This window comes from Podarcis erhardii (genome assembly GCF_964252035.2).
Source record: "Podarcis erhardii genome assembly, chromosome: 2".
Taxonomy (NCBI): Eukaryota; Metazoa; Chordata; class Lepidosauria; order Squamata; family Lacertidae; genus Podarcis; species Podarcis erhardii.
This window is the reverse complement of record NC_138498.1, coordinates 39,605,438-39,623,106: the sequence shown is the minus strand read 5'-3', so window position 1 is coordinate 39,623,106 and position 17,669 is coordinate 39,605,438. Positions and strand designations below refer to the sequence as shown.

General features: G+C 40.0%; 1 protein-coding gene across 4 annotated transcripts in view; it reads right to left on the bottom strand.

The window, feature by feature from the left end:
- The window catches only part of TBCD (tubulin folding cofactor D), a 122,147-nt gene that overhangs the window by 96,238 nt on the left and 8,240 nt on the right, over positions 1-17,669 (bottom strand). For all 4 annotated transcript variants that reach the window (XM_081848643.1, XM_081848646.1, XM_081848645.1 and 1 more), the window contains exons 6-9: positions 16,523-16,669; positions 15,492-15,547; positions 13,083-13,215; positions 2,219-2,264 (exon numbers count right to left, since the gene is read on the bottom strand). In XM_081848643.1, the coding sequence (XP_081704769.1) occupies positions 2,219-2,264; positions 13,083-13,215; positions 15,492-15,547; positions 16,523-16,669 (382 nt within the window). The remainder of the gene's footprint in view (positions 1-2,218; positions 2,265-13,082; positions 13,216-15,491; positions 15,548-16,522; positions 16,670-17,669) is intronic.

The following is a 17,669-nucleotide window of genomic DNA, read 5'->3' as shown; positions in this document are numbered from 1 at the left end:
TTATCTATATTGCTTTATAAAGTGTTAGTTATGATATTTACAGCTTTCAGTATAGTAGTCACAACTCAGTGAACATGCATGTGTGTTATAAACTCTATTGGCCCCAATTAGGATCAGTCTGAAAGATTAATAAAATTCAAAGCATATTTTGAAGGAAAACATTTAGCTATAAACTTTAGGCAACCTGTGGTTTCAGAGGAGCAAATCCATACATTTTGTAGAAGGCTTAACTAACCTTTCCCTCCCTTACCCACCCTTTTTCTAAATGAGTGATTAATTCTGAAGGGAACTAACATTGAGAAGTATTTGAGTTGTTCTCATTAAACAATATCTTCCCTTTTTTAATCCTTAAACATACTGGGTGATCTCCAAAATCTTGCCACTCATACAATGGCACTTGCCTTTCCTCTCTACTTGCTGCGCGCGCAAACCCCCCCCCCAATCTGTTCCAGAAGACATAGCAACCTTCCAAAACAGATTTGTGGGTGCACAGGAATGCAGGGAAGAGGAGAGGAAGGGCAAGCTGCATTTCACAAGTAGATGCCCATTCCACCGGTGGGCACTGGATTTCACCCGTTGTTATAGCTTTCCCTCAGGATAATTATTTCCAGTTTTATGCTACTGTTTTAGTTTGAAACAGGCATAGGCAAACTCGGCCCTCCAGATGTTTTGGGACTACAATTCCCATCATTCCTAGCTAACAGGATCAGTGGTCAGGGATGGTGGGAGTTGTAGTCCCAAAACATCTGGAGGGCCACGTTTGCCTATGCCTGGTTTAAAACCTTACATATGTTATATTTTTGGTTTGTATGATACTGAATGTAGACCACCTAGAGAGGGCTTTTGAAGTAAACATAAATATATTTTCGCCTACCTCTAGTTAGACGGATTTTAAGAATATATTTTATTATTACCAGAGATACATACTGAGTGTGTTGTGGATTTTGTTACAACGTGAATAGAAAAAAAAAGTACTTTCTTTACTATTTCTCTAGAATCCTTCCTATACATAAGAGAATGAAAATATACTTGAAGTGAAGATGATACTACTTAGAGTCAAAGGAAGAGGGGGGGAAAGGCTGGTTATATTTGTCACCTGAAGCAATGCTTAACTATGTTAAAGAATGTCCCTAAGGCTACCATATTAATAGAAGAACCAGAAAACCTACATAGCTCTGTAATTCAGTTAGCATTCTTCCAGAATACATAGTAAATATGCCGATTTTAAAAGGTGCTGTGGATCTCATTCAGATATGAAGATGGCTGCATATCCTAGCTTGCTTTGAAGCTGTTAATGACAGCTTTCTAGTTCAGACAAAATGGAAAACTAAAATTGATGAAAGCTTTACTGGTTTGTTTGTCAGCTCATGCAAAAAGGGCTCATTTTTATGTCAGTTTATTAAGCTGCGATACGATCATCTGAATTCAGCCACTATTTTCCTCTATCCGTATAAATACATTGATGCTTAAGGCTAGTGTCAATCTGTGTTATTCAGTAGTGATAAAATGTCACTGGTCAACAGAGGTACTCTTTCAGCAACTGTCATACTCACATACATATGTTTATGTAGGAAACAATGTGAGAGATGGGCTAATATGTACAGAAAAATAAAGCAATTTAGCTATTGTAAGTCATGCCCAAATTCACTATAAAAGTGAAAAAAGTTGGGCACATTTCCACCAAAGGGTAGCACTTAAGTTCATTGACTTGGATTTGAAGAACCATCAGCAAAAGTCCATAGAAACTGACTTCCCCCCTTCCACACTCCTCCCAACAAAAGCTCCCCTAGAACAGCATAGGATGAGACATAGAAGAAATTGCCTCATATTGGACCAAACTTGCCCAAACATGTTGCCTCTATCCAATTCTGGGTGATTTTTTCTTCCCAACGGCACCCCAGACTCCATCCCATGTTGTTCAACAGGGGCCCACAACCTCCACCAAAGCTTTTGGGGACCCAGGGGGTTAACCTTTCCAGTTCACAGTTCTCAGAATCCAAGCAGATGCTACAAAACTCTCTCTGTGAAACCAACAGGACTTAAAAATGTTTTTGTTTTATTATGTATTTTGTGTTCTTATTTTGTATTTTTATGTTGCGAGCCACCCTGCAATCTTCGGATAAATGAATAAAATAAACAAGTAACTTTGGCTGCCTTACGATCATTGTCATTCCCGTAACGGGAATTAAGATATTTATAATATTACGAAGTGTCTTACCATACGGCAAACAGTCTTCCCTTTTGCCGTGTTTAAAAAGTTGTGCCTGAAAAGTGAAAGAAAAAAATGTGTTACTAAAAATGATGGAACAGGAAGAGACGATCCTAAAAGACAGGATTTTTTGTTTTTGTTTTTTTAAAAGAATCCATTTTTCAGGCTTGATATAGAAGCTGTAAGTAGAATATAGTCTGGTTCGCACGGAACACCAAGCAAAACCATGTATTAGCACAAACGTGTGTTTCCAGAGATGAGAATGTAGCCACTTCACTCCTCCCCTGGTCCTGCTCCTGTCACATTTCCAATGGCCAAACCATGGTTTGGCTCAGCATGTCTCCAAATTCAGGCTTTTGATCTGTCTTGCTTCAGATAAATCCCTGTTCCTATGGGACCTTGTTGCATTTTCAAAACATATCCCAAATTTGGGGAAATGCAAGATGTAAAGTAATCCTATAACCTAAGCAGCTTAGTTTGCTACAGATGCTGAAAGCCTTTCTATCTTCTCCGTTCTTGCCTTAGCAATTTCCGGACGCGTAATCATTCAGCCTAGCCAAAAGGAAACTGTGTAAACTGGTTTAGTCTCATATTTACCCACTCTCTACTTTGGCAGAGAGCTCTACCACCCTGCTAGTTCTGTAGGACTTAAAAGCCCTCATGGCTTTGCAAATCTCTATGATGCATCTTCACCACATAAGAAACGGATGGAGGGAGCAATACAAAAATATGCTCATTTGGAGTCCAACATACAGGCAACAAATGTTGACAGCTTTAGGATGCCAAAATGGGAATCACCATAAAAGAAGAAAAAACTAGACATGACCAAAATGTTCAAGATAGCAAAGAAAATATGAGAAGCAGAATGTTAACATTTTGATCGCTCTCGCTTGGGTTTTATTCTCTACTGCTCAGGGGCCAGATGCAATCTGAGTCTACAATATATTGTTATACACTGTTATGATTTAAGCAATTTCGCAATCTTCACCTGTTTTAGTCAGTAAACCTGTCATCAAATGTAAGCCTCAAGACTGTGAAGCTATGACACACATTAGCCAATGTCCACCCAAACTGCACATTTCTGGCTACTCCCAGTGCTCTTGCACAACATGAATTAACCGAGAAACAAAATAATAATCATGGCTGCTATCTGGGATTTTGGACTGGTAGCAGGTTTAGTTTGTTTAACCAAATGCACTGAGGATACAGTCATTTGCAATGCAATCTAAACTAGCCTTAGAACGTATATCAAAAGAAAGAAAGAACTTTTCTCCTTCCCTAAGTTATTATATGTAAATATGTACATGGAACAAGAGACACTTATATGTATGGATATCCTGAAATTTTATACTACTGCAAGTGAACACCACATTTTTTCCCCTAGCAGTAGCATCCACCATCGAATCATACAAGTCACCATGGGTATGGCTCAATAGGACACCAAAACAAGCTCTATTGGAGCTGAGGAGAAAGCATTTCACAAGGGAAACTGTGCAAGTCAGTGTTGCAGTCTGAATGATAGTGTTGTATTTAATTATGAAAGTGTGGGCTGGATCGTGCCAGAAGTTTCTTAAACTAAAAGAGCAATGACTAAAGCAACCCAAAGAATATCCCTATGAGTTATTCATTTTTACCCATTCATTTAAACGTTCAGAGACTCCAGACTGGGTACTTTATTTTAGCCTATGTTTTGTCACTCCAGTAGGAAGGAAGCCTTCCAGATAAATATGGCCAGGAGTTAAAATTAAAGGACCATAGCCCAACCCTAGAAGTATTTCCTCCTATGGAACAACTATTTACAGACTTAAGTAATTTCAACTACAGTGCATATGCAACAAAAACTCCCCGAGGCTATGCACCTGCTTTGTTTTAGGTTTTAATAAACAGCATTTCATGATCTTAAAAGTAGCATTAATGAAGACTACATTGCAACGTACAGAGAACACCTTGAGGATTAGGATCAGTTTAAGGCTTTTAAATAAAAAGGATGCTAGTAGCAGAGGACTTTCAACAGACCTTGACACTTCCCTGCTAACAATGTTAAAAATGCCAGCTATATTTGTGCCAGAAAGAAGCCCCCCCCCCCCCCGCTAAAATCAGGAGCCTTGCAGAGATATATGTAATATTACTTAAATCTTTCGGAGCGCTAACTCAATATCTTGACGGAGATTTTAGAGAGATGTTCACATCATAAACATTGTTGAGCAATCACCAGACTATATAGGGATTTTCACCTGTGACATAAATCCATGAAAAGAGGTTAAACCAATAGGCTTGACTGCATAAAAGATGTTATCATAGACATAGCTGGATCTTTCTGATTCAGAATACCTTTTGGTTTGTCAGTGTACATAAACATAAGGCCTTGGCTGGCTGCAAGTCATTGTCAGGACTCTTCTTAAGTCTGGGATAGCTCACTCAGTAGACCATGAGACTCTCAATCTCAGAGCTGTGTCTTCAAGCCCCACATTGGGTGACATATTCCAGCATTGAAGGGGACTGGACTAGATGACCCTCACTGTCCCTTCCAGCTCTACCATTCTATGATTCTAATCACCTAAAAGGAGTTGGAACTAGTTCCACATTCCGTCAGTTAAGATGGCAATATGTACACAGGACTCAAGGCCAGAACTAAAGTCCCTTAGGACCTCCCAACGTGTCCTTTCATTCACAACACGAAGTGAATCAACTATAGGGCTAAGAATCACATGCTGAAGTATCAACTTAACATGAGCCAAGTGCAGAATAGTTTATCAGAATAGAGATATAGTCTATAGGCTTACTCTCTCATTGAGATCATCAGTTAAGGCTAAACAGTGTGTCCCCCTAACATCTGATCTGCACTTGGAACAGACAAGGGAGAGGATCTTTTCTGTGGCCAGGCCTAGGTTCCCTGCTAAGGCAGCCTCCTTTGCAATGGTATTTTGCAGCAGCGTAAAAAAAAAAAAAATCCTTTTTAGAAGGCATTTCATTTGATTTTAATTTCTTCCCAAATGTTTTAGGACTCGCTTGTCTTTTTAGCGCCGTGGCTTCTCTGGAGGAAATTTTTACTGGCTAGGTGACTCACTCTCTCCCCTACCTCCACATCTGTAACATGGGAGTAGTACTTCTCAAATTCATAGAGTTGTTATAAAGAAAAACCCAATAAAGTTCCTAAAGCACATACATAAAATAGTTGGTTATCTTTGACAATAACTACAGATCAGGAGTTCTATACTTAGTTACAACATAGATGTGTTTTAGAGTTTGGATGAATAATGACAACACAGTGGTACTTCAGGTTACAGACGCTTCAGGTTACAGACTCTGCTAACCCAGAAATAGGACCTCGGGTTAAGAACTTTGCTTCAGGATGAGAACAGAAATCACACGGCAGCAGCCTGGCAGCAGTGGGAAGCCCCATTAGCTAAAGTGGTACCTCAGGTTAAGAACAGTTTCAGGTTAAGAACGGACCTCCAGAACGAAGTAAGTTCTTAAGTCGAGGTACCACTGTGAAGCAGAGATGGGCGAAATAGTCATGGTGGAAAACTATCACATGGGGATATATCTAGATTATTTGCTTGTAAGATCCTATCCAGGTGCATTCAAACTACATTCCACCAAGTTCAATGAGACTTGGAACTCATTTTATAGCATAGATGAGAGAGAGGTGGTGCTTTCATACTGACTCTCTCCTGAAGCAACAAAAGGTGTGCAAAGGTCTCAGCTGAAGAAACCTATTTCTAATTAGGAAGCCAATAATATGTTTGCTTTGTCTTGTCTTCAGGAACTTTAAAAGGCCACAGCACATTATGTTTAAAGCAGGGGAAGGTGTCTATTATATGCCTTGGGCAGTCCAAAGTTACACCACGTTCCTTCCATATTAATGGGGGCGCATAACATGTGCCAAACTAACCAGCCTGCTGAGAGGAATGCAGCTCTCTCTCTTTTAAATAATTACACCACCTACAAATTAAAGAAAACCATTGGCGTATCCTAGCGACAGAAGTGTCAGATCTGGTTTTGTTGCTTTTGAAATAACATGGTGCAAGGTACAAACAAGAACTAGTTTCTTAGTAATCAGGGTAAAACCTGACACACCTCCTAATTGTCTGCATAACCCACTTTGGTTTTGCCTTTGTAAGATGTAAGAATCAGCATTACCTCTGGGAAATCTTCCCCAAGCTATACAAATCATCACTATTTAAGACTGGCATGACTGCTTGGCAGCAGGTACATCTTGCTGCCAAACAGATGGGAATTTGCAGTTACCCTCTGGCTCCAGTAAACTATGAGCAATGGGCTGTGCCCAACCTTAAGGGAAGATTGAAGAGAGCACAGTCAATTGCTCTTCAGCACCCCTCACAGGTCAGACAAGCAATTCACCGTCTCTAGTCCCATTTGCCCACCACACATTACTAAAAGTGAAGGAGAGTATAACAGTTGAGGAATGATTTCAAGAGGAAATCACCTGGGTCAAGGAGGAGCCTATACCCAAATTAGGACAAGTTTCATATAAGCCACAGGAAGCATGCACTTGGGCTGGCTACTATTAGAATCCGGAGGCTCTCAGCTTTGGTTTTCTTACATGAAGGGAACTTCCCTGGCGGTCCCCTCATTGCGAGAAGCAAAGCTACAGGGAACCAGGCAGAGGGCCTTCTCGGTAGTGGCGCCTGCCCTGTGGAACGCCCTCCCATCAGGTGTCAAAGCGATAAATAACTACCTAACTACCTGACATTCAGAAGACATCTTAAGGCAAGTTTTTAATCTGTGATATTTTAGTGTATTTTTGGTTTCTATGGAAGCCGCCCAGAGTGGCTGGGGAAACCCAGCCAGATGGGCAGGGTACAAATAATAAATTATTATTATTATTATTATTCCCATTCCCTCCTTCACTCTGCAGCCCCCTGCACCACCTGAAAATCTTGTCCAAAGGACTGGGAGACCCCCATGAAGAGCATGGGATGGGCCATGATGTTGCTAGGAAAGGGGGAAAGTGACCAAACTTAGGCAAGTACTTTGTGCAAGCAGAACCCCACTGCTACAAGCAACCTTCATCCAGTTCTGACCAGCTTCCCACTCCCTCACTTCCCTCTTTAAGGGAACACAGGGGAGAGGAAGGGACTACAAGGCCCCTTCGGTGAACTTTCTTCTGTTCACAGGATCGATAACATTGTTCTATAAATAATAGTTGCTTGACACAACTTAGGGGAGGAACCACAGAACAGCTGTATAGCACAAAATGCTCCAGACTTCATCCTCAGATTCTCCAAGTAGGGCTGGAGGGGAAAACCTTGCTGAAACCCTGCACAGATATTGCCAGTCAGAGTAGATCATACAGAGATGGTTAGATCAATGGTACAACATGGAATAAAACAACTTTCTTTGTACCCAATTTAAATGAGCATACAAATCAGGGACTTAGCAATTCACATAAATTTTTGAATGAACTTAATTTGAGCCCAAACTGGAATTGAACCTCCAAAATGGTCTGGTGGTGAGTGAGGGTGGGGGGCAGGATAATGCACTTCTTGTCACTTTCTTCCAAAAAGAAAGGGAAGGGACAAAGAAGGGAATCAGCTTAGAACCTACCCTCCACCCATCTAAGAGACATGTCAGCCAAAGGCAGGCAGCAAACCTCCACATCAATGTGTCTAAAAATCTAGGTTAAAGGCTCTTCACAATTAGAGACATCAAACATAGGTATATGGGCAACCCTCATAGCTACACTTCTGTTTTTTGTGCCCCTGGGACTAAAGAACTGCATAGCAGGGCTATCTCTAACCTGGGGCACAGTCTACCACAGCACAGCAGTATTTACCAAACAATGCTTGAGAGCAGGGACAATTCTCAGAGAAATGCCCTTTTCTTAAGATGCAAATAAAAATAGTTCTTAAGGTACTTCTTTTCACTAACTTGCTGCCTAGGATACTTTATTTTAAAGTCATTACTCACATTTGTGTACTGTATCTCTTATGAAAAGAAATTAAGCACAACTTAATAAGTTTCTATGCCCTAGGCTACTTCAAGATGAGGACATCGCTGTCACGCAAGAACTTGGTGTGCTACGCCCTGCAGGGCTAACAAAAAAAGTTGCTGGTTACACAGGGGCAGGTTTAGAAGCAAGCCTGCCAACACAGAGCGTTTATATTGTAAAGTTATTCAGTACAGGCTTCTCGTAGTTATAGACCAATTGCAGGAGCTTTGCCACAAACTATTTCAAACGTATCCATAAGTCAACATGCACAGATATCAGAGCCTCAGGACCAAGCTACACCTTATCTTTAAAGGCATCACTGCACCTAATGTGCAGATTAAAGCAAATTAATCAATGGGAGGGGAGGCTGAAAACCAATGGGATCAAAGACATGCAGAGGGAATTTAACCTTTCCTTTGCCTGCTGCAATCCTGAGCAAAACCCCTTTTCTGAGCTAGTGTTACTGAGAGAACATCTCCCATTAGTATACTAATGACCACCCCATGCAATTTGCATTTTTAAAAGTCTTATCTCGTTTGGTCATCAAATCTTTAACTAAGGTTAACTAAGGTTTCCCAAACCAGAAAAGTATCACATAGGTCCTCATGCTACACTTTTCCTAGCCTGCGTCAGTGTCATGCTGGCAACCAGCACAGGCTCACAGAAAACACAGCCGACAAAGGCACATAATGCAAATATTGTCTGTCAACAGGAGAGTACATTCAGCAGCCAATGCTGCGTTTTACATTCAATACAGACATGCCTTATTTCAAAAGTGTATCTGAAAGAAATCAAGTAGTGCTACCTGTTGGCAATCCATCATTTCACAACAGGTGCGCTATCAACAGGTGCAGAAAAACAAGCCCATAAGTGGAATCAAGTTGTGCAATATGCAATGCATGTTTCAACAAGAACTATGTCAGTGTTAAACACTACGCATTAAATTACAAATTAAACAGCAGCATTCCTGTCTGCTCAGACCGATTCAGGAAGAAGCATTTCAAAGCTCAGGAACTGTTCAGATGCTACTTCTCTCCCCACTCTACCCCTCCCTGTCAAACTTCAACACATGGTGAAACTGAGTGTGTGTCGTAGCAATGCAAGCACAATCCCCACCTTCTCAGCAGCTGGAGCCTATGTTCAGCAGCTACTGCTGCATTTTAGTTAGAATACTTCATCTGTACAGTGCTATGTTTATTTAAATGTACGACCCTGATTCCCTGAGGTAGAACCTGCTTTTCTAGTGGCTTCTATATCACAAGGTTTGAGGAGAAAGATATAGCATTCATTTAAATACAGCCATTACCTTCCGTGCGTTGTGAGGTGTCAGGGGTGCAGCTCACAAACCCAAGATTCATATCCACCTTTGCATAAGAAATAGCAACTGAACAAGCTCTAAGAGCCCACATCTTTCCACAAAAGCTGAACCACTTTGATATAAAGATTACCAAGATAACTTGGCCACTGAATCTGCTCTGATGAAGTCACGAGGATGTAGCTGTTTATCACCTATTTTTACATGGCTAAATCCAGAAATGAAGCCCTCTTCCATTTTGTTATGCCATTTCAGCAAGTTATGTCGCTTCATAATCTCCAATATATGTCAAAGGCTTCAGGGAGTTGTATTCATTAATGTGAAATAACTGCTATAAATGGCACCCCCAAGCCAAATCTTACTTTACACAGAGACAGACTACTGGTACAGTCATACCTTGCCTTGAAGTAGCTTCGGGATGAATATTTTCAGGTTGTGCTCTGAAATGGAGCGTGTTACTTCCAGGTTTCGCTGCTCGCGCATGCGCTCAAAATGACGTCGCGCGCATGCGCAGAAGCAGCAAAATGCGACACGCGTCTTACGTTCGCTTCAGGATGAGAACAGGGCTCCGGAACGGATCCCTTTCGCATCAAGAGGTACCACTGTAGTCCATTGATACATTAAACTGTATCTACTGTTTTCAAGATACCATACAAACCTTTTTCCTCAGACCTGATATTTTGAGTCATCTTTAGCTGGAAATGTTGAACCTGGACTAAGAAGATTATCTTAGGCATGCCACACTCCCTCAAGCCTTGCCTTCTCAGCCTTAGTTTTATCTTCCTTCACACTACCAGCTACATCTCTTACAAGGTTTGTGTAAGGACACCATATGTAATGCTTTAAGAAGCCTGAACTCTAAAAGGAAAAACACACTACTTTTTTCAAGCACTACTCACTACCACTAGCAAAGTGCCCATAGAATTTCATGGATGGGTTAATGGAAAGTGTTTGGTGCTTAAGGTAGGGAAGGAGGGTTCCAGCTATTTCTGCATCAGATCTTGCATATTATCTCTATCCTTGCTCCAGTCCTGTTTTCTACTGTCTATCTAGATAGGCCAATATTAGAGTGCTCTGTGTAGGCAGTGTCTGCTTTCTATACTCTTCCCAGATGTAATTGGGCTAGTATCCTATCCTATTGGGGCATGTCAAAAGTAGAAGAACTTGAATGTTATCCTACTTGGGCAGGCTTAATTATTTTAGGGAGGGACATCTATTTTTTTAAAAAAAACCTGCTAAGCAATGAGACTAAAATGTGTAGAGTAACCAATGCAAATTCTACAACTATGCAAATACAACGTGAGCAAATATATCAAATGTAATATATTTATATAAATACCATTCAACATTCATAACACTAATTGTTGTTCATTTCCTTTTCTATAATACAGTGGTACCTCGGGTTACATACGCTTCACGTTACAGACTCCACTAACCCAGAAATAGTACCTCGGGTTAAGAACTTTACTTCAGGATGAGAACAGAAATCGTGCTCCGGCGGCATGGCGGCAGCAGGAGGCCCCATTAGCTAAAGTGGTGCTTCAGGTTATGAACAGTTTCAGGTTAAGTACAGACCTCCGGAACGAATTAAGTACTTAACCCGAGGTACCACTGTACTCACCTACTCCATAATACCATTTGCCTGTCACCTGTAACTTTACCTTTCATTGTAAAAGGAGAAGAGCCACTGAATATATTGGGCAACTAATATTAGCCCCCTGGACATGTGGCTGCAATCATATACACTAAACTGGAAGTAAATCCCATTGAATTTAATGAGACTTACTTCTGGATAGACATGCATAGGATTATGCTGCAAGCAGTCAATCTATCAACAGCAGAGAGATATAACCAAAAGGGCAACCTAATCAATGAAGTTGCTCAATATAATATGTATGCCGCTCCTTAAGAGGAAGCAAAACCCATACATAGACAGACAGGCTTAAGGTTCCTGGTTTCAAGAAAATTATAAATCATTCCAGTTTCGATTCAACTTGTTAAGTTTTCACCTGTTTCGTTTAACAGACACTAATAACAGGAGAAATAAAACCACACAGAACAAAGGAATTATGATGCACATTTTGTGTCCTACATGTTTCATCATGCACCAGCAGCAGCCTTTGTTAAGTGGATGAAGATGGCATTTAACCCTTAAAACTTGCAAAACAGGAATCTAATAGGGTAAGAAAGGGAAAGGGAAAGAATTGCATATAAAAGCTTTTTCTACTACTAATAGCAAAATGTCTGTGAAACTCCACTAGTGTTACACTATAGTTCAACCAAACAATGAAACCTGGGCAGGTATTTACAGATGGAGGCAAAGAGCTATCCATATAGAAGCCAGCGGGGTTTGGGGGCTATATCCAACCAAGCCATGCAAAATTAGATCCACTGAAATCAATGGACCCAAATAGTATAAGCCTACTGGTTTCAATGAGCCTACTATGAATATAAATGAGTTGAATATAAACTTTAGTGTTTACTATTAATGCTACTGGGGGGAAATTAATGGACCACAATATGGGCTAATATTTGTGGTGGGGGGAGAACTGCTTGAGTAATGCCTGTGAATACAACCATTTACTTTCCTCAGTAAAAGTAAATGCTTGACATTCATTACTATGTAGAAGAGCAAAGCATTTGAGGGCAATGGTTTTAGTGATGAACCAGAGAGTAGTGGAGCAGAGGAAGAATTTTTCATCCACCCTTCCTTTTAATCCCTTGTACTGTTGAGTTCATTGCAGCAAAGAGCAATGGGCAGTTAGGCCAGCTTGCCCACATACAGAATGGGTGTGTAAGGAACGTAGCCTGCACATAAAATTTGACAAACCTAATGTTGGCCCAGTTATAACACAACCCAGATTAGATCCCGGTTTAAGATGCTGGTTTACAAGCAACAATTAAATGCAGCTTCCTGATTTAGATGTCAAGGGAACCTATGTAGTTTAACAAATCAGAACAGAAGTGCCAAAGTTGAGTGCATGAGTGGAGTGAATGAGGGAAGGAGGGAAAGCGAAAATTTGTTGAGCAAAATATTGTGTGACCTACCATGCAGCAACATGCCCAGTACTACAATGGATACAATCCAGAATGTTTATCTTAGTTGATTTGCAATTATCAAATTCATTTCAGTCACAACCAAATTGGTAATAAATAAAGCCACAAATATGATCAATTAAAACTAATGTTATCAATCCATTTTCAGTGGCAAATTATGTGTCCTTCAGTTGCACAATGCATTAATGGTATGACTGGCAACATGCAAGTCTTCTTCTGGGGATGGTGCATATAATACTGGAAAACAGGTTTTCTGTATATTTAATACTTACATAGCTTTCGCAGCTGCAACTTCTCCTGCCACAGTGTTGTCAAGATGAAAAAACCTGTATCTGTATCACTCTCTGCTATGCAACTATTAATAGCAGAGAATTTTTGTTCCATATTGCATCTGGCAACCACATACTGTTCTTAAATAATGATAAATGTTTCCAAAGCTTAAGGGATGGGAAGGTAATTGAATGCCATCTACTGGGTTTCTGCCAACAAGAGCATTTAGAGGGAAAATATTTCAGATTATCTTTGAAAGAAATAGCATTGTTTACCAGGGCTTGAAGCATGCCATCCATTACAATAGTTCCCTCCATAGTCTGAAAGGAGGATTTAGATAACATTGAAAGGGTCCAGTCCAGAAAGTCTGCCATTCTTTTTTGTTTGACATCAGGGCGGGTAATAAACCTGTTGCAGAAAAAAAAAGAAACATTGCAAGTTACCTATTCACAGCAGTTCAGTTGGTAACTCATTTTTCCTGTTAGACAAACTGGTTTTTTTGTTCCTAAAGACAACTGGCCAATGGATGCTTTCCAACATATTTTGGATGGGAACATTCCAACTGTCAGCAATATAACCCTGTCTTTTTCTAAAGAAGCTTATAACCCAACAATTTATACTGTCACAGTTAACAGCCAAATTGTCTTAAAATTAGAGTTGGACACTTTATTTACATAAAGGGAATAATATGTTGTGTGTTTTGCCTTACTACTATCTGAAAAGCTAGAAGCAAATCAAGAGACAGAGTGAATACTTAGTCACTAAGGAAAACTGCAAATAACCAGAAAGGTAGCAGAACAATCTTAGGAGCAGAAGACAACTTCTATTCTTCTTACATGCTAATATTAGCAGAAAACAACAGTATTAGTTTCCACCATTCTTATCAAGAAAGGTATATGTCCCCACTTCTTTTTTTACCAAAAACAGAACTGGAATGACAAGTGTTTTATAGCGATATTTTTTAAAGAAACAAACAACAAAGATATATACCAACATGCACTGCTGTCAAAAGGTTCATCTGTCACTATGTACCATTGACCAATCCAAAATAAAATGTTAGTCAGTTTGCTTAGAACTCCCACTAGATGTCACTAGAAATCTACATGTACCGTATTTTTCACTCTATAACATGCACCCGACCATAACACACACATAGTTCTTAGAGGAAAACAAGGAAAAAAAATATTCTAAATGAAACAGTGGATGTATGATTTTTGTGGTTCATGCTGTGGCCACAGACATGTGATCTGATAGTGAGTTTGGAGTAGCCCAATGCAAAAATCCTGAGGATCCATGTGGATCCGTGCTTTGTAACCACGTTTTAAGTGGGGAGGGAAGGAAAAGCACTCAAGGGACAAGGAGCACACGTGGGGTGGGTGGAGAAGGATGCTGCTAATAATGAAGAAGAGGGGTATAAGGGGAGAAGGCTTCTCTCCTCTCCCACTTTGCTCCTTTAAAGAAGCAGGCTCTCTGTCCCTCTCTCCTCCCCACTCAGCGGCTCTTCTCCCGCTTTGCTGTTTCAAAGCGAGCCACGGAGGAGGGAAGGAAGGGGAACCATGGATCCTCTGCTCACGACTGCAGCAGATCCCCCCACCATCCGTAGGCATTCACTCCATAACACGCACAGACATTTCCCCTTACTTTCTAGGAGGAAAAAAGTGAGTGTTATGGTGCAAAAAATACGGTACTTTACTCCAATGCTCTGAGGCCAGTTTCATAATACAATGCATTTTCTGTGCCGCCTGAAAAGCCTTTTGCTACAGGCGATATTCCATAACCACATTCTTACAATAGAGCCAATGATAATATTGTTAATTCTTAACTTCCAAACAATTTTGCCACCATAAAACCAGCATTAAAAAGTGTGATAGGCGCCAGACATTGCCAGAAGGATAACTTTTTAATTTTTACCATGGATTTCACAAGTCCATTTGACAAATCGGTGCTGGGCAGGAGGAGGGAGGGGATCTCATCACTGAATTCAATGGGAGGTTTTGTACAAGTGTTGGGGCAGTATTTAAAAGTGGTGGAAGATATCTGGATATGCTTGCACACCATTAACATAAGGAAACCCTCGTTTCACTTATAAATTGTTGCATCACTTCATAAGATTATACTGTGAAAAAGAGATTGGTTCCTTAAAGTCAGCACCTATGGCAGAAATATTGCAACTCTCCATTCATTCCAGACAGGGAAAAGAAGAAGGCAATTCTCAATGACCCAGGATGCTAAGAGGCTTCAGTTTAGATGTGTAATTTTGTTCCCCACAAACTGCAAATTTAGGTGGCTGAGTGCTGATAGTGTCCTTGTTTTGGTTCCAGCCATAAGAAACAAGAGGAAAGTATTAGCAGGTTCAAGTGATGCTCAGCTGAACAAAACGTTTTTCAAAATAACACAAAAAGGAGACACACACACACACATGGCCCAGTGTGAACAGCTCAGTGGTTTCAAGGAACCAATGAGCGTTGAGTGTCCATTGAAAAAGAGAAATGGAAAGTTTGGTGGGAAGCTAGCTTCAACTGAACTGCTTGAGCTTATTACAGCTTATAAGTCGTGGGGCGAGAGCATGGCTAGCTAGAACCCTGAACAGGAGTCCTCCCATTAGGCAGTGAGGATATTCTTGTACATACACCAACAGTAATGAGACAGTACATTTTCTGTCAATATCAGCTTAAGTGACTTACTTTGAGACCAAAACTGCAGCCGAATCTCGAGCTTTGTCACTTACAATCAAATAGGACTAAAAACAAAAACAAAATTGAGTTAGAGGAGTTTGCAACATTAAAACCAAATGTGCACAATGTTTGTATGCAAACACTTCACCTAAGTATCTATGCAAGTCAGACTGGGGACAAACTACAGAAGGGATATAAAAGTATGGACTTCATACAGAGAGTTAACTGAAGTGCAAATGGTTGGGACTTCAAAGTGCAGTATAGGGCTGTTGGAAGCCCTTTTGCAAACACCCTCAGTTTCATCTTATTCAAAGTGAAAATTAAATATTGGTATATTTAATAAATATAATAAATTCACAATAAATATAATATATTCACAAGAATTCAAGTTTACAGATGAGTAAGATTCCAACTACACATTTTCTTAATATAAACAACATTATGAGGAATTTATACTGTATTTTTATATTGGGGTATTTTTGGATAGTATCTTGTTTTGTCTAAAATATATTTTTATATGTTATGTTCTGATAAGTTTAAACTCTTCCAGTACAGATAAAAGATTATTGTTCTTGATTAAACATCTATATAAAAGCACTGTGCTGAAGGTGCACTGCTTTACAAATGGGCAGCTCACAGGATCCGTACCAGCTACAAAGGAAGTTAAGCAAGGTTGTATCCTAGCTCCTGCACTGTTTAATTTATTTGTAAATGATATGTTATGTATTTTTGTGTTTTTATATTCTAAACTGCCCTGTGATCCTCAGTTGAAGGGCACTGTAGAAATGTAATAAATAAATAATAATACAAGTTATTGTTTTACCATTTGACAGGTGAGATACTCAAATTAAGAATCAGTGACTTGCCAAACAACATACAACATCATGGCAAATATAAACCTTTAAATGAGGTTTCCCACACCCAAGTCCAAGACTAAAGCTAGTACCCCAGAACAACCCCGAACAACTGTAAAGGCTTATTAATATTACAAAAGACATTCTGCTTTCTACAGATTGCTGAACTGATCCAGAAATACTTGCTTTTGCCACTTTGAGAATGCGATCCATTGTTGGCACTCGAGGGCATCCTTCTTGGGAAGAGATGTTTCCATCCAGCCGTGCCAAATCGAACGGGATCAGGCATGTTACAGACAACCACAACAAGAGCATGTAGCGTGTCTCCCAGGTCTAACGAAACACAGAAAAAAAAATATCATAGAAGTCGTTTTTAAAAATAGTTTGTGCCCCCAGAAAGTTTGCAGCACACACTTGTGAAAACCATCTCCATATGCAAAATGGAGACCACTATTACAAAAAATAGGAAAGATGTAGGAATGAAATAGGACCTCCAAGATTTAATTGACTATGGAAGGACAGTTACACAAATTTAAATGGAACATGGTTCAGCTAGAATACTTTATTCACACAAAAGCCTAAGCCCCAACTTCATGAACCCTGCCAAACAAATCATGGCTCCTGAAGACATGTGCAAACATACAATAGGAATTTCATTATTTTGAAAAAGCTCATAGATTGAACGCTCCAGAAGTAGTTTGCTCATTCCCATATCTTTTTATGAAGATAACAGCTTGAAATTTTCAAAGTGCAGTTCCCTGGACCTTTAAAAAATAAGTGAGAATGCAATTGCCTCCTTAGAATACAAGGTAAGCTAAAAGGGTATATAAAGCATGCAGATATGACAGCAGTTTCAAAACAGTGTGAGTGAAAGCACACCTGTGAACATACAAAGCTGTCTTTTAGCAAAACAGACCACTGGCCCCCTCCTTCCATTTAGTGTAAACCACATGGACTGGCAGCAATTCGCCCAAGGTTTCAGATGGGGTTCCTTCCAAGCCTTACCTGAAAACGCTAGGAGCTGAAACTAGGAGCTTCTGCATACAATATATGAGCTCCACTACTAAGCTATGGCCCCATCCAGCACACATGCAATCATATTTGCACATGTTCCACATGAAACTGGCAATGTGCTAGTTCAACTCAGAGTAGACCCACTGAAATGCATGGATCTAAGTCAGGTTTATTACTTTCAGTTGTTCTCTCCTGAGTAGGATTAACATTTGATACAAGCACTGTGAATTTTAATAGCATTCCCCTATCAGTCTCTTTCATTTACATACAGAGGTTTTGGTGAGGGGTGGGGGTGGGTGAAATGGCAGTCTTCTGCACG